At 38.9% G+C, this 26,969-nt stretch overlaps 1 protein-coding gene across 1 annotated transcript in view; it reads right to left on the bottom strand.

Moving 5' to 3' along the window:
* LAMA2 (laminin subunit alpha 2) overlaps nucleotides 1-26,969 on the bottom strand; it is a 586,660-nt gene that overhangs the window by 163,221 nt on the left and 396,470 nt on the right. Inside the window, exons 30-33 of the mRNA XM_055309905.1 lie at nucleotides 24,129-24,263; nucleotides 10,937-11,061; nucleotides 4,660-4,746; nucleotides 374-567 (exon numbers count right to left, since the gene is read on the bottom strand). Of these exons, the coding sequence (XP_055165880.1) occupies nucleotides 374-567; nucleotides 4,660-4,746; nucleotides 10,937-11,061; nucleotides 24,129-24,263 (541 nt within the window). The remainder of the gene's footprint in view (nucleotides 1-373; nucleotides 568-4,659; nucleotides 4,747-10,936; nucleotides 11,062-24,128; nucleotides 24,264-26,969) is intronic.

Here is a 26,969-nt window from a genome sequence, read left to right as displayed (position 1 = left end):
AGCGGGCTCAAGGTCAGCAGGAGTCATGGTCAGCGGGGGTCCCAGTCACCGGGCTCAAGGCCAGTGGGGTCACGGTCAGGAGGGGTTACGGTCACCGGGCTCGAGTTCAGCGGGGGTTGTGGTCAGCGGGGGTCCCGGTCAGTGGGCTCGAGGTCAGTGGGGTCACAGTCAGCAGGGGTAATAATCAGCGGGGATCACAGTCAGTGGGCTCGAGGTCAGCGGGGGTTGCAGTCAGAGGGGGTTACGGTCAGTGGGGTCACGGTCACCAGGCTTGAGGTCAGCAGGGGTCGCGGTCAGTGGGGGTCCCAGTCTCCGGGCCTGAGGTCAGCGTCCCCCTCCACTCCCCGCCCGCTCCCCGTGCCCAGGTACGCACACACACACTCGGAGCCCTGGCGAGCGTGCCCGGGCTGGCAGCCGTCGCACTTCGGGCCGGTGGCCCCGGGCCGGCAGGTGCACAGCCCCGTGGCTGGGTCGCAGGGCAGGGGCAGCGAGCCGTGCAGGTCACACTCACATTCCTGGCAGGTGCCGCCGGGGCTGCTGGGGCTGCCGGTGTAGCCGGGGCTGCACCTGAAGGAAAGCGGAGGAAGCAGAGGTCAGTGTAGGCCCCACGGCCCCGGTGGGACAGGACCAGTGGGGAAACCCCTCCTGGAAAGGACCAGGGACTGCACACTTGAGGTCTGCACAGATCAAGATGCAAAACCAGAATTGTTCAGGGGACGAGGAAGACAAGTGCAGAGGGCTTTTCTGGTTGATGGAATTAAAAACTTAATCATAAAAATGATGATTAATGATACGGAGTGCGGTAAGAATCTACTGATGATTCATTAACAGAAGATCAATCCACTAGTGAGAAGAAGGAAGTTCTTGCTAAGGTATTGAGCTTATTACTTCAATTTGGAGATATACACGTTTGAATATATATATTTTTTCATGTCTACTCGTGTGCTTTGGTATTCAGGGCTCCAACCTAGCGCTTCCTCTCAGGACACTGACAGTAAACATTTGCCTGTAAGGACCATTCTTAGCTTCCAGTGCCCTACAGAATCAGGCAGTAGGCCGCATTTTGTGGGCCAACTTGCCCACCATTGCTCTAGATCATAAACATTGTTTTGAAGTCTTCTTTTTTAAAAAAATTATACATAAGTGAAATTAGAGATTGACACCTGGGCTTTCCTAGACTCACGCATCTTAAAGCTCAAAATGACCAAATAATTCAACCCACTAATTTTACTGACAAGGAAAAAGAAGTAATTAAGCGGCAATAAACTACTACATTTTCTATTTAATTTTACTGGTCTTTTTAGCACATCTTACTGAAGATGGATTTTTTATTATATACCCAAGGAAGGGGGCTAATGTTATGCAAATAAAATACATAACATTAATCTGAGAGATCAGAAAGAAAATCCAACTAGATGAACTGCAAATGAAATCAATTCACTGACTCTTCTACCTGTTTACACATCCATTTGCCTAAGGACAGACCACAGGGGGTTATGTTACTGGAAGTCTGGTAACAATGAGATGCTAGCAGGACTTTGAGTTACTCAGGATGGTCCCAAATTACCTGTTGTCCTGGTTTAATTATTAAAACACTTCCTATCCTCATAGTATCCCAGTTTGGACAACAAATTATATTTTATATATATGGTCAATTAAATATAATCAAAACCCAGAATTTTTGTTCCAGAGACAAGTGTGGGAGGAAGTTGAGACACAATAGGAGGTCAAAGCCAAAAATCACTAACATTAGGCCTATACTCCTGAACGATTTTTGTGGCCTGGGGTTGTGGAAATTTGCACAACTTGTGAAAGTTAATTTATCTTGTGCTGTTTAGAAAAGGCACCCCCCCCCCAAAAAAAAAAGGTTATCCATTACTAGGCTTTTATACATTTGGAGTTTTAATTGTTCTCTTATTTCAATGTAAGATTTAAATGCTCAATAAAACTACCATTTAAATAAGTCCACTTAAATTATTTCTTAACATTTGCAGGTGAAAGAATTCCATTCTAAACAGGTTCAGGTTGATTAAACGCTCATAGTTTACTACAAGTAACAAAGAGAAAGCATGGTGAGGGGTTTCCTACATTACAGGGACACTCGGCATATAAGCAATTTTAGACCTGAGCTGATGAGCTTAGGCAGGTTATAAGATGATTTAAACGATTCAAGAAACTCTCAGAAGGGGAACAAATTTATTTGGAAAGTCACAATAGAAATTTAACCAAAACCTTTGGTTTAATTTAGCGGTATAAAAGCAATTTTTCAGGGAAATATAACTTGATCATTTATATGTTAGAGATGATGAATGTAAAGCTGTAACAACATCTGAGAACTGCGAAAACAATTCAAGCCATTCACATTTGATAGTTGTATAACCCTGTTCATCTATATGCTATATGAACTGCCAACTCCTATTGATTAAACATTAATGGATATGAAAAAAAATAAATTTTCTATAATCACTTTGCCTTAAGACAGTAACTGTCAATTCGGTGCACCCTTCCAGTCTTTTCTATATACATGCTTTCATAGATAGTGGGAACTCCAATTTATAAATGTAGTATGCTATCGAACATTTTTTTCATAAATTACTGCAGATAACACCCTTGGTGTCCAGGGACACTTTTAATTAATCATCATTCTACTGGTATTTTCAAGGGCATTAAATTAATATTAGTCTAGTCATGAATACCAAAGCACACTGGTAGACATGAAAAATACATATATTCAAATGTATATATCTCCAAAACAAATGGAATTTTTTTTGGATTTTTGTATTACTTTGAATTATTTAATTGCTGTTAATTTCTGTGGGCATAAAATTGTGAATGCACTGTTATATGCAAGTATTCGATATTCTGTTTAGAGTTTTCACATGCAGAATTGTTTGGAAATATAATTTGCAAACCTGTAGAAAATTCATTGGAATTTACAAAATTTAATTATTTAGTTATCTACTTACTTCCATTATTAACACAACCATTGCTGGTTATATCAAAAGAAGACTTTTAGATGGGTGAGTATACAATTAATATTGATTTATATTTGCAAAGAGATTGATAGTTTAAGGAGTGCTCCTAGAAGAACCCAGCAAAGGAGTGGGTAAAGCAGGGCACGGAAAGGAAAAAGTCCAAGCAATGTCCTGATTCCATGAGAAACTCTGTCTGATTCCATGAAAAACTCTGGAGCAAGCATAAGCATAAGCATCTGGATTTTGTACTTCCACACTAGTCAGTCATTGGCTAAGGGCCCCTGGAAGAATGTGGGGTACATTCTCAGGCCTTAGGGAGAGGAAGCATATAGGCAGGGCACCAATGTATCCTCTACACATTCAATCTTCACAATGTTAGTGTAAAGGAAGCAGAGCATCAGCTATTGATACTCTAGGTAAAAAAAAAAAAAAAAAAATTAGGACCTACCTAAGTTAGTGGAGCTAGACTATGTCCGTAAAAACTTAGAGAAAAAAATTTTTATTACTATATTTTTTGAGTAGAAGACCATCACCTTCTTAAACATTTATTTAGGCATGATTGACAAATTATATGCTAAATGTATTTGAAATATACATATGTATTTATTTTACTATAAATATAAATATTTGTATTTTTAAAAACTTGTTATCAATTAATGCCAAAACTATCATGTATGTATACTGTAAACAGTTACTTTAGAGGTAATACCTAAAACATACTAAAAATGGTAGTGATAAGCTTCAATATCCAGGATACTGATCTTACGGAAAATATGGACCCAGAAGATATTAATTACGGTCTTCATAGACAGTCTGGAATTGTGTTTCTTAATTTATCATTTGTATTACAGTTTGTATTCAATTTAACAGCTACATAAACACATTATCAGATTTTGTAAAAAAAAATACGGTGAAAAAGAGGGGAGGTGGTAGAGGGACGGGTTAAATAGGTGATGGGGATTAAGGGTTCACTTGTGATGAGCACTGAGTGTTGTATGGAAGTGTTGAATCACTAAACTACACCTGAAACTAATGTTACACGGAATGTTAACTGGAATTTAAATAAAAACTTAAAAAGAAACTTTAAAAAATATGGTGAGAAGAAGCATTTAAGTAATATTGTTTGCTTATTGTTAAGGGGAACCTAATAACAAACACTTTATTGTTTCCATTATTCTAAGAATGCTTAATATATTCACACTCTGAATTACATATACATTTGGTGCTATAGTGCCATAATGCTCAGAATAGTGACATGCACAGTGTTAGCCAATATTTTCCAGTGGATTAAGATGAGAATTATGTGTAGCCAGCTTTTTATTGTTATTAACTATGATAATATACAGATATATAGAAGTGTATACACTACACGTATGTGTGTACACTAAATATAGATGTATAGATATGTGCCATATAATATAGAGATACGTGTACTCTAAAACATAAATTTCTAAAACATAAATTAGATAATTGTAAAATAATTTGGAATCTTTGAGAAAGTCTACATACAAGATGGAAATAAACAACTGTCTTCAGAGAAAGTCTACCAAGATACAGAAATAAAAAATAGTTTGGCAAGCCTATGAACTGCTAGAGAAGATGAAAATAAATTATGAAAATAATGAGTTCTTTTTTTACTTTGGTCCTTTATGATATGATCTCTACATTTCATGAGTATTCATACCGTTCACAGTACTGGCCTTCGTACCCCCGAGGGCAAGCGGTGCAGCGGTAATCATCGAGGCCTTCCATGACACAGGAAGGGCTGAAACTGACAAAAAGAAAAAAAATTGTAAAAAATATTTTAGCCTATTTATTATATATATTTAAGTATTTCTGTCATTATCCAGGTGATTGGAACTTATTTTGAGTTGGTTATAAATGACATATCCACAATTATTTGTTTCTATTCAAAGGTAGGATATCACAACAAAATAATACCCATAATAGTCAACAAATATATGGTTGGTTTTAGTGAATTTACAATGCCTCACACTATGTAAACGTTTTGTAATTTTAATTATATGACAACCATAAAAGTATTAAACACCCAGCAAGTGTCCTGTTTTCCATGAATTGAAAGAAAAATATGGCTAGAATTCATGTGCATTTGCCTGATAGCAGAATAAGTATGACTGAATATTTTTCAAGTAAAAAAAAAAGGTCCTAAAAGCTATATAACTTTTTTTCTGATAATTCAGCCCAAATTGCCACTAGCACTTCAACACATGAAGTGTGAATAAATATTTCATTTAAAATAAGAATGCCTTTTCTAATTTACATACAGATTTCAAACTATATTTATTTTAAACACAAAGTAATGTGATTTAGTGTGAGGAAAGGAGGGAAATTGCTCTACAAGAAAATGAATAAGATTTTCTGACAATTTTATGATCTTTTCTATTAAGCAGGTCTTCTAGAACTTGCCCTGTTCTTACTGCTGCACCGGTAGACCACAGCCAGTCAGGCTTTGCCGGGATTTCTGATCATCCTACCTTACAAAAGAAACACTTAGGAAGACTTGAAAACTAACCTGCACTAACACACAGTTTTAGGTTGCTACAAACTTCTTTCAAGAGGATTCCCACTAGATAAAACCACAGGATGCACTGGGAACTTAGAAAGAAAAAATAATATATTTGTGGCAAAATGGTTATGCTGCAAATATCATTTATCTTTTTGTTGGTCTGCTAAAGAAGTTGATGCCGAGAAGGATGTGTTGTGTATAGACTAGGGCCCCGACTCCTCTTGGGCAGGTGCCATGAGGAGCCTATTTTAATTCTCTTCTGGTGCGTTCAATCAATAGCACATGAATGAGTAATAAACTCTAACCTTTGCAAAATACATGAACAAATTGATCTACTACTCACACACTCATTATCCGACAAATTTATTTTTTGCCTTCGCAAAACAGATCCACAAATACATAATTGACACATTCTGGCAAGCTTTTAGCTCTCAGTTAAAGCTTGATGCTGAGTGCATCTGCACACACACACACACACACACATACATGTGCATACACCACAAACTCATATATCACATTTCAAAGTCCTGTGTGTGTGTGTGTGTGTGTGTATGGCACTTGGAAACAAGTTTTTAGACTTTTCAAGTGAAACTCTAGAGAGCCAACATAATTAAACCATAATCCTCTACAGTAATATATCTGCCTCAATTACTATGCAAGAATGTTAGAATTCTCCTTGAATAGTTGATAGGAACTTTTTTGAGCTATGATATTATGGTGTTTTGAAACCTTTCCTTGAATCACATATAAGGGCTTACGAAGGAGGGTGTAGGGTTCACAGCTTACTTCAAGTTAGAGTAGATTCTTACTGCCTACAACTCCTTCATCTGCTCTTGGTTCTCATATTGTCTCCAGGGCCGCTCAGAAGTCCTTGTGCCATTCTCTCGGCAGCTGCCCTAGACGTTTCCTTATGTTTGCTAATTCCAAATTTGCCTCAAGAGAGTTTCTAAGATTTAGAGTTTGCTAGTCTGTCTTGTTCCCGTGGATACTATAAAGAGGAAATGGCTTCCTGGATCCCACCCCCTCCTCCTTTTTATCCTAATTCCCTGGTTGTCCTTTTTCAGTCTCCTTTGCTGACCACACATCGTGTCCTTGACCTCTTCATGTGCCTCCCAATTCAGTCTCCAGATTTCTCCCAGCCTGTCCTGTCCTCTCCCCTAAATGCTCTCGTTCAGTCTTGAAACCTTTGCATCTACCCTAAAGGATCTAACACTGAGTTTCCGCCTCCAAAACACCAGCGACCTTTCTACGATTTCCCCCCTCTCATCGCGAGTCACTCTGTGCTTCCATTTGCGGAGTGAACTCTGTCTCCCTTCTTCTCTCGTTCCACCTGCGCTCTACCTGAAACTGCTGCTCCTGCTGCCATCACCGGCATCACTGCCTGATGCTGTTCCAAGTCGCCTCCTGCCATCGGGAGACTTGGCAGCTAGGACATTTCATTGGCCACGGAAGCTTCTCAGAATCTTATGTTGGTCACTCTTCCCGGACACCATTCACTCTTCTCGGCTGCCCTGGATTCATGCTGTCTGCCAAGCATGGGCCAGTCCCCTGGCCAGTGTACCCGCTGTCTCCTCTGGTGGGCCTCTCCCCCAGGTAAGCATGCAGCTCCCTCCCCATCACTCCACTCGTCTCTATCCAAGCCTTTGTTTATGAGCATCTTCACTGGGGCCCCTCTCTAAAAGGGCACCGGCCGCTCTCGATTCCCTGGTAGCACTTTCGCTGCCTGATGTTACATTATACATCTGCTGGTGTTGTGTTCGGCTTTACTGACGTCTGACTGGCAAATAAAACCATAACATAATTAAATTGTGCATGTGATGACTTGATATACACATATGTACACATAAATGAACACATCTATCACCTCACATAGCTGCCTATATATATATATATATATATATATATATATATATATATATATATTTTTTTTTTTTTTTTTTGGTGAGAACATAGGTCCTATTTGCTTAGCAAGTTCCAATTATGCAATAAAGCATTATCAGTTACAGTTCCCATGTTATATATTAGTAGATCCTCAGATCTCCTTTGTCTTACACCTGAAGTTGTATCCTTTTACTAGCCTCTCCCGGTTTCCCCCACTCCCCACCCCCTGGCAACCGCCATTCCACATTTGGTTTCAGTGGGTTCCTGTTTGTAAAATTCCACATGTTAAGTGAAACCACACAGTTTTTGTCTTTCTCTTTCTGGCAGAGATTGCTAGCGTGTTTGGGAAAGAACAAGGGACTCAGACGCGGCATCACCGGGGAAGAGGAGAGGGCAAGGCGGTCAGATTGCAGAGGGTCAGGGTTTCTTCTACTTTGATGAAAAACTATCCGACCTTTCCTGGAGTAGGTGGTGGAAAACCCCGAGCAACACTGCACAGTCATGGTGGTTGACGGTGTGTCATATTTGCTTTGGTAAGAAATACTGAAAAACTAATGTGTGGAAATGAGCGAGCACCATTCCCCATGCCTCACTCCTTCATTTTCCCTGGCTGCGCAGATCAGAGTCACCGAAAGGAGGTATCTCAGCCTCCTCCATCCGTGGTTCAGAATCTATCTTTCTTTTCTTTTTCTTTTTTTTAGAATCTATCTTTCTCTCTTGAGAAGAAGAGACTCTCCTCTTTATTCTGGCTGGCTTCCTTCCTTTGTATTTTATTTATTTATTTATTTATTTATTTATTTATTTATTTATTTATTTATTTATTTATTTTTGCTTTGTATTTTAATTCTTCTCTTCGTACCACACACAGGTCTTTGGTTTGTTAATTAACACGTTAAGCTTTAGGTGGTGGTGATAGGAGTGCGTCCGGAAATCACTCTAGTAGGTATGAACTAAAATTTCTTCTAATAATGCAAAGGAACAAAATCGAATAAAATTTTTAGAGGATATACATATTTATAAAAATATGTATTATATGCATGTAAGTTTTTCACATACTGAGTTATGATATTTAAAAAAATGAATTCTTACAATGGTAGCAATAAAGAAAGCTTGAAAGCCACTGAACTGGCCACCTTGATTTGGTATTTTGATTCTTACAGGGTTCTTTCCATAAAAACATACTTAAATTATAAAAATCACAGAAAACGAAAATGAAAACATACCCTTTTATGGATCCTGCTCACCGGTCACGGTAGCACTTTCTTTTCCTTGACATTTCTTAAAGCGATAAACTGATACCTGCTACCACGGTGCCTGTTTCCACTACTGACTGTCAAACTGCCCCACGACCCTCACCGGCAAGCGCTCCCATGTGTATTTGGTCTCCTCTGGGGGCAGCTGCCCTCTCCCTGGGGGTGTCCTTAGCTGGGGTGGGGGGTGCTCTCAGCTCCCTTCCTGACAGCTCCCGTCTTGGCTCCTCTTTCTCTTCTGGTTTCTCTAGTGGAGGCCGTTCCTTCTTTCCTTCTTTCCATGTGCTCCCCTTGGGTAACACGCCCCTGGGAAATCTTACCCAATTTCAATTCATTTATTAACATATCTCTTCCTTCATCTGCCTTTCCAATTCTGTTTTCATTTTCTGCAGCTATTTGCATATTTCCATCTGGACAGATCTTTCATATTTCAATTTGAACCTATTTGGAGCATCGCTCTTCTGTCCTCTGCAGCAGCTCTCTCTTGAATTCCCGGTTTGGGTTAATCGCACTACTACTACCCTTTGTGAGGTCAACCTAGTTATCAACGCTTGGCTTCAACTCCTGCCGGCCCCAACCCCTCATACTGAAGTTGTTAGCACTTCTGGAGAGCTGCATTCACCCATGTTCTTATAGGTTCTCATAAAAATTGCATAATTAGCACAGCAGCTTAAATTAATCACGCTCTTCACTTTGTTCCTGGGCCTGTTTGAATTCAACATTTTACTTACCTCTCCCATAACAGTCTTCCTAAAGTGTGGCTCTGATCACATTAACCTTTTTTGCTTGTTTGTTTTAACTAAAAACTTGCAGTGTGTCCTCATTACGGAGAAAATTAAAGAACAATTTCTTAGATGGGTATGCAAGGATTTCTATAGCTTGGCCTCCATCCTCCTACTCATCTTCACCTGCTGTTATGAGCTCTATCTGAACTCCATGCTGCAAGTTTTTGTTAGTTCGTAAATGTGAAGAACTGGTTCCTAAACTTTTGTTCCTGTAATCTCCTGCTATCTCCACCAACAGAAACCTTCCCATCCACCGTTTATGATCTATTAGAAATGCTACTACTTCTTTCCATATGTTCTTAAAGCTTCCAAAATCGAGTGTGGTATTTTGTGCCTTTGAATTCCCTTGACTTCTCTTAAGACACGTTTTATTGTGAGCCTTTTCAACCGATGTTATGATTCACTGTTACCAAAGAAATGATCAGTTAATTGCTGAATCTTTCTAATCCAATGGCTCACATTTTAATAACAAAAAAAATAGCATTCTCTTGTTTAAATCTGAGAGGGAGATTAGGGAGAGGAAAATAGACATAATATGACTTTTCATACACCTACCACTTGGTTGGGTGAACAAATAGAAGAGTTTATCTAACAGTTTATATTTGACAAAAGATCTGTGATTCTCTTAAACAAAAAAAGACGAGCTTGCAGAAGAAAGGGAGACGATTTAGATGAAAATATTTTCAGGATATATATAAAGCCAATGATGAAGAAAAAAACCTCAAAACAACTCAAGATAAGGTGTCCAGGATTCTAATTCTGAACAAACTGCTGTACAGTCTCCTCAAAAGCAAATTCTTAGAGAAAAAATTGCCCTACCAGGTAGAAATTGAAGTCTATAAATCACTTAGCTCAAAGTATAGACAGCCTTTGCAACAAGGGTTTTTATCAATATATAAACCAATGCAGAATGTGCAGACAGCACTGAAATAAAATATTCTGGCTTTTGTTTCCCCTTGTGGCTGTGTTTCCATGGTACCAAGCTCAGACCATCTTAACAGAAAAGGATTGTGATTCTGGAAAACATGGACTTATTTTGGAGCAGAAAAATAAGTCACCCTCCTTTAACTATTTTTTTTCAATTATTTTCTTGATAATTCTTTATAAATTGTGAAATTCCACAAGAATGGAAAGAGTTGCAAAAGTCATATAATATGCACTCAAATAATTCTTCATAGCTGACTTTGTCAGAACTATATGCAAATACAAGATCCTTATAAAAGTGTCTAAAATTATGCACATGTGTACATATATCATTTATTTCATAAACATAAATTATGTCAATATGAGCATTTACGTTTTAATTAGTGAGTATTATTTACTTGGGACAGGCTTTGAATGGAAAAATAAACCATAGAGCGTTATGTGCTCACTTTTGTCATGTTTTTACATTGTTTAAAAAAATATCTTACACTGAGTTTTTGTCTACATGGAAAAAATAGTTAAATCATAGAAAGCCTTGTGGCTACACAGATGGTGCTACTGATTGGGAAATATGGTAATATTTCTTAATCTTACTTGTTGCTGGAAGAAATTAGAGGGCAAGCACATTGCTGACAGTCATTTGGCAATCCCCTGACAATTCCATAATATCCCAGAGCACATCGTTCACAGAAGTCACCGGCAGTGTGATGTTGACAATTCTGTAAAAAAAAAAAAAAAAAAAAAAAATGGGGGGGTGGAGAAATTTGTTTTTCATTTACTGAGAGTTAGAATGTAATTTATCATACAGCTCCTGTGAACAGACACAGACACACACACATATCATTGAAAGAGATCTTGATATATATATATTATGTATATATATAAACTTGATATATATATGTACACATATAATATATATATATATACATATATATGTTTTGTTTTGTTTTTAGAGAGAGAGAGAGAGAGAGGGTGAGTGGGGGGTGGGTTGGAGGAGAGGGAGAGGAAGAATCTTAAGCAGTCTCCATGCCCATCAGGGACACGGCACCGCGAGGCTCCATCTCGTGACCCTGAGATCATGACCTGCACTGAAATCAAGAATTAGATGCTTAAGCAACTGAGCCACCTAGGCGCCCCTTGATATACATATTTTTAAAGAAGTTCTTTCATAAGAGAAACTAATACTGGGCTGTTGTAGCTATACTGACAATAAGAATTTATTTTCTCTTTTTCCTGTATCAATCTCTGTATAAATTTTCTCTTATTCTAATCTGGGGAACATACTTCACAAATTTCTATAATTTATTATGTCATCTGGACATTTATGTTTCTTCTTCACAAGGTGCTAGAAAAGTACTAAGAATGCTGCGACCTTAGTCCTAGCCTGTCAGAGGACGCTCTGAAACCAAACCAAGGTGGAAAGCATAAATGTTTTAAGAGGCAACGAGAGCAAAGAAAAAGGTCACCCAAGTTCCTACACTAAGAATGCTATTTATCTAATTCTTGTCATATGTTGATAACTCTTTATAAATAGAGAGGACCCAATTTGAAACCAGGAATCCCAGGTCAATATTTTCTTTCTCATGTTTGCATAATAAGAGGCACTCAGGTAATATGCTTTAAGATATTTCCATAAGGAAATGAGAATAGTTTCGGAATAGTGGGTAGTTTTGTAATTAAAATTCTTATAAAGTTGAATTATATTTAAAACACCGCAGTAATTCATATAATAAGGACATAGGGAGAGCTATGTGCCAGGTACTGAAAGGAATCAAGTGAAGGGGAAAAGGTAAAATGACATCCAACCCTACACTAATTTATTTCTACTTTGGGAAAGTAATTTTAAAATGGCAAATAAGAGGCATGGCAGCAGGAATGCAATATTGACTGTTTTCCAATGGAAATCTGATACTTGACTTTGGGAGTTGAGAAAAAGGAGGAAACAGGAGGAACATGGGGTTGCATTTTAGCTTGATTTTACAACACAGGGTTTAGAGTGATCAGAAGGATGACTTCTTATCAATGATATCAAAAGGAAAGTTGAGAAGCCAAAAAGTCAGTAATATCACACGGTCTACCTTAGTGGGCTGATCTGAACAACTCAGTTGGAGCCACAGAGACACCCGTGGGCTCCATACTGAACTGGGCCCACATCCCATATGCTGGGCTTCTGGCTGCATTCAATCAATCAAGAAACACATACTTAGTTTTCTGTGTGTGTCCTAATGGCCAGACAACGTCTGGTATGGGGTGTGTGCTTATTCACAACACACAGTAATTGAAGTCACTTCTCCAGACATTGCCGTGGGATTGTAAATTTTTAGAACTTCTCTTGACTCTCTTTTTTTTTCTCAGAGTTTCTGCTATTGCATAAGGTGAAATCATGACATTACCATGATGGATTTTAGGCCATTGTTCTGTTTCCTCCATTTTGGAGGCTATATTTGAAAATATGCCACTTACAGATGCTTTTATAATAAAGTGGATCCAGTTTCCTATATAATAGGATACAAATCTCAAATACTCTCATTCTCCATCCCCCTATTTTCAGAGAAAAGGAAGCACTCATCTGAGTTCCCCCAGCTTCCTTTGAAAGACTCACCATCTGTTTTGCAGTACTTTCCATCCCTTAGCATTTATTTCTGTCCATAGGAAGTGGTGCTTGTGCTTTGTCTAAAGCTACTCTCTTCCTAAACTGGATTCCTTGCCTTTCTGCCTCCCCCTTTTCATCAGCGATTGCACTTTTCCCTTCTTTGCTCATTTTTCCCATTAGCATTTGAAGTTGGTCCAGACTTCCGTAGCTCAAAAAGCATCTCTAGGGCCTCAAGTTTCTGGAAATTTCCATCCTATCCTTGATAAGCATTTTATTTTTATTTTTTTAAAGATTTTATTTATTAATGAGACACACGCACATACAGAGAGAGAGAGAGAGAGAGAGAGAGAGAGAGAGAGAGAGGAAGAGATACAGGCAGAGGGAGAAGCAGGGTCCATGCAGGGAGCCTGATGTGGGACTCGATCCTGGGACTCCAGGATCACTCCCTTGGCAGAAGGCAGGCTCTAAACCGCTGAGCCACCCTGAGCCACCCAGGGATCCCCCTGATAAGCATTTTATTTTATTTTATTATTTCTTTTATTATTTATTTATTTATTTATTTATTTATTTATTTATTTATTATTTATTTATTTATTTTTTGTTTTTGTTTTCAAGAATGTTTTTTTTAATAATAAATTTATTTTTTATTGGTGTTCAATTTGCCAACATACAGAATAACACCCAGTGCTCATTTTAAAAGCATTGTTTACATTCCTGATTTCTGTATCTCCCTTCAGCTCTCTCCACTTTAAGAAAGCTTCTGATGTCACCATAACTCCAGGCTCACTAATAAGATCTTCGTTGATAAACCAAAATTTACTGACAATAATAAGTCCTCATGATACATGAATTTTCTGCAGCAGTTAATATTTCTGGCTACTCTTTGAAAATTTTCTTCCTATGGTTTCTTTAATGGTGGGGTCTGCTGATTTTTCTCCTAATTCTATGGCTACTCTTTCTTATGCTCCTTCGTGGACTCTTTCTTCCCTGTGTAGGAAGATTGGTGTTGTTGATTCTAACTGTGGCTCTCACTTGTTCCTCCTACTTTTCTCACTCTACCTGGGTGATTTCACCCATTACTATGACTTTAGTTATCAACCATTTGTCAAAAACTCTAAATTTTATATAGTCAGGCCAGATAGCTCTAATGAGTTCTAGACTTACATTTCCAAATGTTTCCTGGACAGATCTTTTATATAACAAAAGTGCCTTGAATTTGAAATATCAAAACTTGAGCTCATTTCTCTTTAAACCTAATACTTCTGTACTGTTCATTTCATCTGGAGTCACTCTCACCTGCTCAAATGCCAGGCCAGCAACCTAGAGGCCTAGAGGCCTCTCTCACTCCAGAGAGCCTCTTTGGTCAGTCCACTTAAGATGAAAAAAGGCCAAGTTTCAAGTCTAATGACTTTACAGAAATGTGGTTAACAGAGCAAGGTAATTTGTTGTATTTTAAATTAGGATTTATTGTATAAGTACCATGATCCTCTTTTATTCAGCTAACCAAGGCTAACCAGTATTTTAGCAATGAAATAGCCATCTCATATTTAAGAACAGCATAGCAAGAGATACTGGTTCCAAGATAAAATAATTACCTATGAACTCCAGTGTAAATCATTTGGAAAGGTGCCAAATGGTTAAGAGTAAACTGGGGAGTGTTTTAAGAACATATTTTACATTTATGTAAATAAACTTGTGCCAAAAAAGGATCTTGAAAAATTACCAGCATTTTGCTTTGGTAAAAACAAACCCAGTGCATAATGAATTATTTTACATAACCTAATATTGCATTAATAATTGACTCAAAACACTTGATGTTGATCATTACCAGAAATAGATTCAAAAATACGATTTGCTGCGTTTATACCTACCACTCTATGTAATTTCTTCACAGATCAAGCAAATGTTTTAACCTTCTCTGGACGATTTTTCACAGGGTTGCTGACATACTAAACTTGGTTAATGAAACCAAATGTTCTGGTTAGGACCATAAACACAGCACATAAATCATGATGTTATTTTTGAAACTTTTTGACACAGACCCTTCATTCGACTTTCCTATTTTGAGACATATTTGTCTTGAATAGAAATTAATCTTTAGGAAAAATTCCTATGCTTTATATGTGTAACGAGGAGTTAAATTATATTCTCAAGAGTGATATTGCATGTTCTAGTACCTTTCCAATAACAGATTAGAATATATGATATGCATGGTTTTTTGCACATGGGAAAACTGGTGCTATATATTCTTTCCACTAAACCAAATAATATAACATTAATACTATTTGGTTCCTTATCTCTGAGGTGAAAAGTTGCTTAACTTAGCCTTCTTTCCTTAAAGGGATGCCTTCACACTTCTTCTTCAATATGTTACTGAATGAATGGATCCTCATAAGGCAGCCCTTTTCATCTTATACAAATGATAAGCTATGAAGCTTTCCTTATGTTGAATGAAAACATGTCTCATTCTAATTTTCAGTCAATGATCCAAGTTCTGCCTTCTGATGCTGTGAAGAGTAAGTCTTATTTCCATTTCCCAAGGCAGTCCTCAAATGTCTACAAAATAGTATTACTTCTACATATTTCTTCAAGTTAAACATTTGATAATCTTGACTACTCAGAATTTCTCTTAAAATACATATTAAAAGTCTCTACCTGAAATTTGCAAATAAAGTGACTGTACTCCCTTCCCTGATCTGGATCTTATATACCTGACTCTGCAGTCAACTAAAAACTCCTATTTCACAGGAATTACTACCACATGCCATTTCCTCTGCTCTCTCCCCATAAACACTAGACTATAAGCTCCTAGAGGGCAAGGCCCCTGCATTCCTTGCCTTGGTATCTTCTCATCACTTATCACAATACCTGCCCATTGGAAATATGTATTAAATGCCACAAGAATGAATAAAACAAATGAACCTGCCTTACTTCAGAATCTTTTATATTAACTTCATCTTGTTAATTGTGGCTCATCCTTCCACCTGTCAGGCTCTTTTAGCTTCTTGACCACCATCGCATACATTAGGTAACACTTCGGCTCTACATCCTCTATTTGTTAGATCTCATCCAGATCACTGATGATTTTGAACAAGATGTGGTGAAACACAAAGCCTAGGTCTCATCACTGGAGATCTGAACATGCTTCAGGTGTAGAGCAACTTCTACAATCATCAGACTTGTTAATTGGTTACTAAGTTCAGCAACTTCTATACCTGTTAAACTTATTAACTGATTACTATCTGGCCCGACTCTTCAAACTTGTGAAAATATCATGAAACATTCTGTCAAACGCCTATTTAAACAAACCAGAGTTTGGATCATAGATCTGACCTGTACTGGCTTATGACATAAGCAAATTATTTCATTTCTGTCAGCATTCGTTCATCAACTGTAAAAGAAGGAACGATCTTAAACACCACAAGTTCACTGTAAGAATAAATGAGAAAATAAATCTGTCTGTAGTGATCAGCCTTGGTCCTGGCACACACGTAGACAGTGTTGGACATTTGGTAGCTGTTCCTATTTTTGCTGGATCTGAGATATGATGCGTTACACTTTCTGATGAATTTGATATTCTAATGGGATTCAAGAAGGGTCTCAGATATACATATAATAACCCTAGCAATTAGTCTGAAATGATTTATTTTGAGTGAACCTGTACTGATTTGTAATGAGCTGTATTTATTTTTCTACACTTGACAGATATTAGTTAAGTAAGCAATTCTCACGTTTTAGTGGAGATCAAAATCAATGTTTGCTACATTTTACTTTCGTTTGTAAATCCAGAGTGGCATTTCACTGCTTTCCATCCTACAGAAAATTTCATATTTTCATGATTTTTGCAAGTATTTTTCATACATGACTCTTATAATCATATTTGCAGATTCTATCAGTAGTCTTGGTTAGAATTCACCTGGGCCTTCTAAATCAAATCGTTTAATCAGATAACAGTGTGTGTGCTCCCTCACAGTCTGTAGGTAGCATTTTTAGAGTGGATTTGAAACCTGATTCTTAACATTTTAGCCAAGGATCTAATGGTTACTTAAATTTTCTAAGCATTAATGTTCAGAGTTGTAATGAAATGTCAACAATCTCTATTTGGTTAGGTTTTTAGATAAATTCAGTAAGATATGGCTTAACCTTAACACGGTAGATTCTAGTTATAAGTCTGTTTACCAAATATAGGACTAATTGCTTAATCATAGACGCTAGTGGTTTCAGATAACAGAGCAGATCATAATAATTTATTTTTCATTTTAAAATAAGAATTATGATAGAGTGAAAATAATATTTTCACAAATTATTTGGTCTTCAAAAGCTATTTGAGCTAGCTGAGAATTCAATTTAATATTCTCTTAAAAAATGGAAAAAAATCGGAAAAATAATACTGACCATGGGGCTGTAGTGACGGTATATACAGACAGTTGTAGATACAGATAGATAGAGGTGTTTGTGTTATATCAACTTGGAAAAACTATCTATTTACCTACCTATCTACCTAAGAGGGTCTGCAGGTGTATGTTTCTTACTGATTAATGTTTATTCCCTAGCCTCTGCTTCCACTTGGCTTGGGGTTCAATGTCACATAGGTTTTGCTCTTCCATTTTGAAGAAAATTTTCCTTAAGGGACAATAGTCACTGAGCTATTGGTAGTAACACGTCTCTGTGTAGGATATATTAATATCTAGAGTGAATCAACAGTTCTCTGATAAGTATCATTAGGAATTTGAAGAGAATAGTTACAAAGAGATGTGGATTTTATTTAAAAATTGAAATGCTTAGACTATGAAGTTTTCTATAGTGTTCTTCTTCCCCTCTCCATGTTTTTGAAGAAAGATCTAAAGAAAAAAGGTGAGGAAATTTGGCATGGTGCCAGAGATAATGATTTTTTTCATGTTTTGATTAATTATTATCTGATTGATTCTTAGACTATAAATGGCAGATAACATGTACGGTAATTACTATCTTCATCATCATCATCATCATCATCATTGTTCTCTCATCTCTGAAGCTTACCATGTACTAAGTAGTGTTCTGTGCCTCTTATATAGTATTTCATTAAATCCTTACAAAAACTATGGGTAGATACTATTATTATCTTCATTTTATAAGTGAGGAAACTAAGACCCCATTGACTTGAGATAAACTGACTGGGATCCCACAGCCCACAAGATATGAATCCAGGATTGGAACCAAGGCATCTGACCCCCTATTCATACTTATGACCACTCTGTCCAGAGTAGAGGGCATTGCTCTGTGTAATGGTGTTGGTATTAAACTGGGATCCACACTACACATAGAAAAGAAGTAAGTATGCTTCAAGTTTCCTCAGTTACAGCATCAGAGTAATAATAGCTATTTCCTATTTGCCTCCTGGGGCTATTTCGAAGATGAATAAAGTTGCCTAAATTCAAAAGTTATATGTTCCCTGAAGGAAAATATAAAAATTCAGAGCACAGCTATTTATACTAGCTGTGCATGTTTCTTTTAATATATTTTTATTTTATTTTATTTATTTATGATAGTCACAGAGAGAGACAGAGAGGCAGAGACACAGGCAGAGGGAGAAGCAGGCTCCATGCACCGGGAGCCCAACATGGGATTCGATCCCGGGTCTCCAGGATCACACCCTGGGCCAAAGGCAGGTGCCAAACCGCTGCGCCACCCAGGGATCCCCCTAGCTGTGCATGTTTGATGTGCACATGTATTTTTTTTTCACTTCATTTGGGGATATCCCAAAACACAGACATGTAGCACAACAACAGCTATAATAGCCAATTGTTCTAAAGAGGACAATATTAAGACAATTTTTATTCTAAAAAATTAAATTAAACTTTATCCTTTATAAATGTCCTAAAATTAATCATATGGGGGTGTCTGGGTGTCTCAGTCAGCTGAGGATCCGACTCTTGATTACAGCTTAGGTCACCATCTCAGGGTGTGAGGTCAAGTGCCGAGTAGGGCTTCATGCTCAGTGTGGAGTCTGCTTGAGATTCTTTCTCTCCCTCTCTTTCTGCCCCTCCCTCCACTCATGCTTTCTCTCTCTATATATAAAAGAAATAGATGTATCTTAAAAAAATAAATTAATCTTATGAATTAAACATAGCCCTGTTAAAAAATACCAGTGAAGATTACATAAGAAGGAAAAACGTACCTAATTCTCACTTAAGAATGTATAAATTAATCCCCTCTCTTGAAATTATTTATTGAATTTTACAAGCCAGCAGATTAGAGAGAGACTGCCACATTGAACAAATAGTAATTATTTCAGGAATTCAAGGATGGTTAATATTATTCAGTTATTCATTCAGTTAATAATATCATTCATCACTCTGTTTAAGGTAAAAAGAAATATATGATCATATCTAAAGTGTATATCTTTAACATATCTTTACTTTTACTCTACTCCTCACAAATAAGCATATAATCAATTTCAATATCCTAACCTGACTTGACAGGAGACGTCTTTAAGATACCAGGAATAAAAAGAAATTTCTCAACATGGTAAAGAATACTTATCTTAAGCTAAACACCAGCATCATACTTTGTGGTGAAAGACCTGAGGCATTCATATTAAAATTAGGCATAAGATAGGAGGCTGACTATCTTTCTGTACAACCTTTTTAGAAGACTTAATGCAAAAACATAAAACTATTATAGTAGATACACCTTCTGGCAAGAAAAGTATTTGCAAATTATAACTATTTGCAAATAATATTATTATAAATATATAAATAACTGAAAGAATCAACTGAGAAACACCTAGAACTACAAACAAAGTGGTTGGATATCAAACACATGTAAAAAAAAATCTATTAATGTTTATCAGTAGTGACAAGTTAGTAAATAAACTGAAGTGGAAAAGAATGTAATGTTCACCATTGAAGTAAAAATGTAAGATACATAGAAATAAGCTTAATGTAAGAAATGCATAACCTATATAGGTGATGACAAAAAACAGTTCACTGTGAGACACAAAAAGGTTTTTTTTTTTTTTTTTTTTTTACAAAAAGGTTTTGAATAGAAAGGAGTATTTTACTCCTGGGTTGAGGGAGGATAACTAAATAGTGTAAAGACATCAATTCTTTACCCATAGGTTTAATGCCTTCCAATAAAAGTCCAGTAACATCTTTGGTGAAGAGATTGAAATTGTGAATCAGAAAGTCCTCTAGAAGAATATATAATTACATCTAGTCAAGAAATTGGGAAAAGAAAAAGAAAGGGCCTTAGTTTGCCAGATTTTCATAAAATATTTATTTATTTATTTATTTATTTATTTATCTATTTATTTATTTATTTAATTTATTTAATTTATTTATTTAAGATAGAGAGAAAGAGAGAAAGCATGAGCAAGGGGAGAGGCAGAGGGAGAAGCAGGCTCCCTACTGAGCAGGGAGCCTGATGTGGGGCTCGATTTCAGGACCCCTGGATCATGACCTGAGCTAAAGGCAGACACTTAACTGACCGAGAGCCACCCAGAGGCTCCTACATTGCCAGATATTATAATTTAGTATAAAATGAAGGTGGTCAGAATACTGTAACATGAACTAGAAGGTAAATAGCACAGAACAGATGACCTTTAACATATATTAATATGAATAAACAAATTTTTATATATTCAGATACCATGATGTATCAAGGGGAAAAGGAAACGTTAGTAAATAAATATTTCTTTAAAATAATATATACTTGAAGAAAGATACCTCCTCATATCACAATAAATTCTAGAAGGATTAAAGATTTGGATCTAAGATTTAATCATAGAAACAAGGGTAAATACCATAGTCTCTCAGTGTAGGTACTGAAAGGCATGTGCTTAGGCAAGATCACCATGGGAGTGAGCATAGTTAGAGAAGCCAACTGTTCCAAGGATTGAATCTGCAAACCCCAGTATGTGGATTTGAGGCATGGAGGGAAACACAGCAAAGAAGACAGAAGGCGTAGTCACCTGGTTTAGCAATCCCTGGAACAGCATGTCCAGGGAACAAACCAAACAAAAACTTTCAAGAAGAATGGATGATTTAGAGTAGCAAATGCTGCTGATTGATTAAGAAAGATGAAGACTGGGGCACTTGGGTGGCTAGGTTAAACATCTGCCTTTGGCTCAAGTCATGGTCCCAGGATCCTGGATCAAGCCCTGTGTCAGTCCCCTGCTCAGCAGGGAGCGTGCTTCTTCCTCTCCTCCTCACTTATGCTCTCTCACTATCTCTGTTACTATCTCTCTTTCTCTCTAAGATAAATAAATAAAATCTTTAAAAAAAAGAAAAAGAGAGAAGAGTGATGGCTGAATATTAATCACTGGCTTCAGGATAGTGGTAGAGGCAAAAGCTTGATTTCAATAATTGAGAGAATGGAGGAGAAAAACTATATAGAAAAGGAAATGTTAATAAATAAATATTTCTTTATTTATTAATAATTTTTTGCCTCTACCACTATCCTGAAAAACTATAGAGAGTATAAACAACTCTTCACTGTATATAGGGAAGGAAATGAAGTGAGAGAAGTCAAGAAGGAAGGTGAAGTCCAGAGAGTTCATTTTTATTTTTACTTAATTTTTTTTAAATATTCATCCATTTATGGGGCTCCTTGGGTGGCTCAGTCAGTTAAATGTCCAACTCCTGACTCTGGCTCAGCTCATGATCTCATATCCAACCCCATGTGGGGCTCCATGCTCACTGTGGAGTCTGCTAAAGGTTCTTCCTCTTCCTCTTCCTCTGCCCCCCCCCCACGCACACATGCATGTTCTCACTCTCTCTCTAAAATGAATAAATAAAATCTTTTTTAAAGATTTAATTTATTTATTCATGACAGACACACAGAGAGAGAGAGAGGCAGAGACACAGGCAGAGGGAGAAGCAGGCTCCATGCAGGGAGCCGGATATAGGGCTCAATCCCGGGACTCCAGGATCATGCCCTGGGCCAAAGGCAGGTGCTAAACCGCTGAGTCACCCAGGGATACCCAAATAAGTAAAATCTTAAAAAAACATTTATCCATTTGTTTTAGAATAGAGAGCACATGTACACACATACGTGTGGGGGGAGGGGCAGAGGGAGAGAACCTTCGAGCAGACTCCTCACTGAGCATGGAGCCAGTTGCATGGCTCGATCCCATGACCCATGAGATCATAATCTGAGCAGAAACCAAGAGCCTGTGGCTCAACCAACTGAGCCACTGAGGCGTCCCTGTTTTGTGTTTTGTTTTATTTTTATTATTACTTTTTAAGATAGTAAAGGAACCAAAAAGTGATGATGCGAGAGAGAGGGAAATAGGGATGGGCAGAATGATGCCCTTGAGCAGGAGAAAGGGCTGGGATCTAGAGCGTAAGTGCAGACTTGATCTTTTCTAGAAGTAAGAAAACCTTATCCAAAATGATAGGAGTCAGTGATTGCACACAGACGTAGAAAGGTGGGTACACGTGGTAATGGAAGGTCGTTTTAGTTCTCTTCCAACTCCTTCTAATCAATAAAATAAGAAGCATGACCATCAGTTGAGAGTAAAGCTGGCAAAGGGTTGGGGGTGGGGTGTGGGGGCTTGAAGAGGAAGGGGAAGGTGTGAAGTAATCATCCAGAAATGTGGGGGAGCAAGAGGCCTGAGGGACAGTGGCTCGTTGCAGAGCCCACAAAGGGGGCATCGTGGGGATGAGGATGGATGTAGAGGGGGACACAGCACAGTTGTGTTCCTCAACAGCGACATGGGCTTGGAAGGCACAGGTGTGGGGCCGTAGGACCGAACGAGGGCTAACTGGGCAGAAGCATGTGAAGGGGTAGCAAGAGGAACGAACATTCCAAGGCAGCGATCCTAACGAAGGGTCGTGAATGTTAAGCGGGTGAAGAGAGTGCAGGCACCAAGGAGCTAAGGAACCATGAAAAGGTGTGAGCGTCGATGGTGAGACTAAAGAGGCTGGAACTGACGCGACAAGAAGTGAACTGGAGAGAAAAGGGATGGTTGTTGGAGTAGAGGAGAGCTGCCCCCGAGACTGTGGAGGCACTGTTGTTTCTCATAATGACAAGTTCTAGGACAGCACCTTAGGGTGAGGACAAGAAACAGAGACAAGGGTATGAAAGAAGTGATTTCATGAACATTAGAGTCCCCAAGAATTATGACAGGAAGAGCCCTGGAGAGAATGGCGATGATACGGAGGAAAGATCTCCAAGCAATGAGGTGGGTGAGCTGGGGGTTGGTAGAGAGCATCAACGAGCAGGTGTCAAGTCGATGGGGCACGAGACTCAGTGTGTTGTCATGGGGGGAGGAGGAGGAGGATGATACGAGAGAGGCGATGGGAGCAGGGCCACCTGCCTACCTTTGGGCGAGTAGAGTATGAAAGCAAGAGCCACTCCTTGAGCAGGACACTGGGTCGGGGACAGCGAAGCTAAGGGGACTTTAAATGAAGAGGGAGACTGGGTCTCCCCCTTGCTGAGTCTCCACCTTGAGTTCCAGAGGCCTCAGGGTGGGGGTTCAGGAGATGCGGGTTCAGGAGACGGGGGGGGGGGGGCTTAGCAACGTGGTGCCCGGAGCTGGCGAGGGTGAGCATCCGGGGCAGCCCAGCTGGTGGCGCAGCAGACCTGGACTTCTCGGGGGGCCGGAGGGGGCTGGGGGCACAGCGGGCCCTTAGTGGGGGTGTACCACCACCACCGAGAGGGCCTGGAACTCCAGGGCAAAGGGTAAATAGGGGATACCCAGTCAAATACTAAAGATTCCCAAGAACATCCGGCAATGTAACAGGCTCGTAATCGGCACATTTGAGAAGCAAATGCCAAGACATGGTTTTATACGTTATTTATACCCACATGCGCACAATTCCTAGGAAATACCTAAAATATTAAACGTTTATGTTGAATTTTGGATGACTTGTATTTTTTAAAAATATTTTTACATGATTTCCAAATTCTTTATAAGTTTATTATGGTATGTAATCAGAAAAAAAAAAAGTCACCCTGTATGATTTTTAGATAACTAGTGGTGTCCTCCGGTATTCTTCTAAAACGCTGTTAATATTTCATTTCTTGATATAGGCAGTGTTTTTTCCCGAATGATCAATCTTCAATTACTTTTAAAAATGTATAATATGGTCAGTGCCCTTCCCCGCACGTGTCCTCTGGGACCCGCACGTGTTCAGGGCCCTGCTGTGGCCTTGCTGGCCTCTGTGCAAAGAGGAAGGAGCAGGTAGGCGGGGAGGGGCAGGTGCTTACCTGGCATTTGGAGGTCTCGGGGTCGCACAGGCTGCTGTGTCCATGGCACTGACAGGGGACACAGGGGCCCAGGGCTGGCCTCGCTGCCGTGCTGCCAGGCTCCGACGGCAGCCGGTAGAACCCTGGCCCGCACGCCTGGAGGAAGAGGCAAGAGGTCAGGGGGGTCAGAGCCCAATCTGCTTGGGGGCCCCTGGGTCCTGGTGGCACTAGGACACCCACCCGCCCGTACGGGAGGCAACGCACCTCCAGGCACGAGGGCCAGGTCCCCGACAGCCCGGCATGTGGGGCTGTCCCCGCGCACACCCTCAGTCGGAGAAAGCTCCCAGTTGTCCTTCCCTCCATAAAGAGGTTTGTTTTAAGGCAAAATTGTCGTTTGGATGAAGGAGAGAATTCCAGTGTCCCTGACAGCCTAAAATCTGCTCCCGCTACGCTGGCTGGACAACTTGCTAAGGTCCAATGAGACTCAGAGAAATATTAAATAGAAAAGTGTCACAGTTGCATTTTTTCTTTATCGATATAATTTAAGGACGATAAAAGCAAGAAATTCAAAATTCTCATGTCTTGGGAATATTATTAGGCCACCAATAAAATTTATCCTGCCCTGATCTCTCTCTCTCTTTTTTTTTTCATTTTGCAATAAAAGTCTGAGAGCAAACAGAAAACCGCTAGCAAAGCTGACACACGCAGAATCAAGACTTCCATCTTCATTCGGGTTCATTATGCAAATGGATCAAAACACATCCCTGGCTTTCTGGAAGAGAGCCCACAGCCCCGAAGAGGGAATGAGAACGTGTTGGGTTCCAGGCTCAGGCCTCTTGGTGTGCGAAGCTAGTGCATTTATCAGGTGTCGTCTGATTTATGAGTGGGAGGTAAGAGTTGGCTGTTCAGGTCCCAGTGAAGATGACAAAGGGGCGGTCTTACCACTTGGGCTGTGTAGGATTTTTCCCCACAGGATATCTTGCTCCTGTTGAAGGGACAACTGCTGAATAAGCAGGACAAAAGCATATACATTAAGAACTTCCTAATACCTCTGCGTTCTTTTGGTTCTGGACTAGGTTATCCAGAGTGGTATATGCAAAAGGGTTCCTTGGGAAAAGAAAAAAAGATCACTAGTCAGCACTCTCCTTGCTTATTTTGATCTGGATACTGTAACAGTATCTCCATTAAGCATTTAATTAGGAGTCTCTTTGCTTTTATCACAGCCTATAAGAAATTTTAATGAGATTAAGTAACGTCCCAACTTTGAGCAAGCTGATACAGAAAATCCGGGGCAGTAGTCACAATATTTTGAGTCTCATTTGTCTTATGGGGACTTAATCATATATTTTAATAAGTCTATTCATGTTATTTAAAATCAAGGCTCATATTGCCATTGTTATCAAATATGGTGTAGAAATTACGACTGAGGAATTAATTTAAGAAACCAAACAAATGATTCAAAGTGTATTCAAAAATATTTCACAGAGTTGTTCCCATTCTTTAGTATGCTGACTATTGAATAAAACTGATTTTCTTTACATGGATTTCATCCTTGGATACCTATGTAATTATTGTTATTTTACTGGTGTATTTGTTTGATGTGTGTGGGTGTGTGTTTGTGAATGTGAAAATTGCACAAGTAGAGAGTTCTTAACTTCCTTTTATATCTCTAACAAAAGTTGAAAACTTTAAAAGGTTCAGAGGAAGAATCAAGTTTAGAAACAGGACTTTTCCCACAATAGCCACACTGTGGAAGGAGCCTCGGTGTCCATCGACAGATGATGGATAGAGAAGCTGTGGTCTATGTATACATGGAATATTCCTCAGCCATTAGAAACGACAAATACCCACCATTTGCTTCGACATGGATGGAACTGGAGGGTATGATGCTGAGTGAAGTAAGTCAATCAGAGAAGGACAAACATTATATGGTCTCATTCATTTGGGGAATATAAAAAATAGTGAAAGGGAATAAAGGGGAAAGGAGAAAAAATGAGTGGCAAATATCAGAAAGGGAGACAGAACATGAGAGACTCCTAACTCTGGGAAATGAACAAGGGGTGGTAGAAAGGGAGGTGGTGGGGGGTTGGGGTGACTCAGCGATGGGCACTGAGCGGGGCTCTTGGTGGGATGAGCACTGGGAGTTATGCTAGATGTTGGCAAATTGAACTCCAATAAAAAAATAAAAAAGACAAAATAAAAATTAGATTGTGTAACAATAACAACAACAAAAAAGTGTATTTTCCGGACTGCCTTTAGTACAGTTAGAGAAGGTGGCCCATGTGACATGCGAAGAGTCACCCAAGTGCCCCTTCCTGGCATTGTTAAAAAAAGAAAGAAAGAAAGAAAGAAAGAAAGAAAGAAAGAAAGAAAGGAAGAAGAAAGAAAGAGGACTTTTCATCGAGGAAGTACGTGAAATTCATGCTTACAAACTGAAATCCAAGGATGAGCAGGGCAGGTGAAGTTTACTGTGACACTCACCCACATCCCCTACCACCATGGCTCTTCCCGGAGAAGACAGCAGCACAAAGCCCAAAAACACTTGTAACGGGAAAGTGAGCCTGAGCGCCAAGTGAGTTCTGTGTTGAACCTTCAAGGCCTAGCTCTGTCGTTCCCTATGTTGGCTGCACATGGAAACATCTGAGAAGTTTTATATATAACCCTGGCTCCACCTCCAGAAATTCTTTTTTAATTAAAAGAATTTTTTTTTTAGATTTTATTTATTTCAGAGAGAGAGAGAGGGGAGGGAGAGAGAGAGAGAGAGAGAGAGAGAGAGAGAGAGAGAGAGAGGAAGGAGAGGCAGAGGGAGAGAGAGAATCCCAAGCAGACTCCCTGTCCAGGGAGAAGCCTGTATAGGGCTCC

This window comes from Nyctereutes procyonoides, unplaced genomic scaffold (assembly GCF_905146905.1).
Source record: "Nyctereutes procyonoides isolate TBG_1078 unplaced genomic scaffold, NYPRO_anot_genome, whole genome shotgun sequence".
NCBI lineage: Eukaryota > Metazoa > Chordata > Mammalia > Carnivora > Canidae > Nyctereutes > Nyctereutes procyonoides.
Note: the sequence above shows the minus strand (reverse complement) of the source record. Positions and strands in the feature narration are given on the sequence as shown.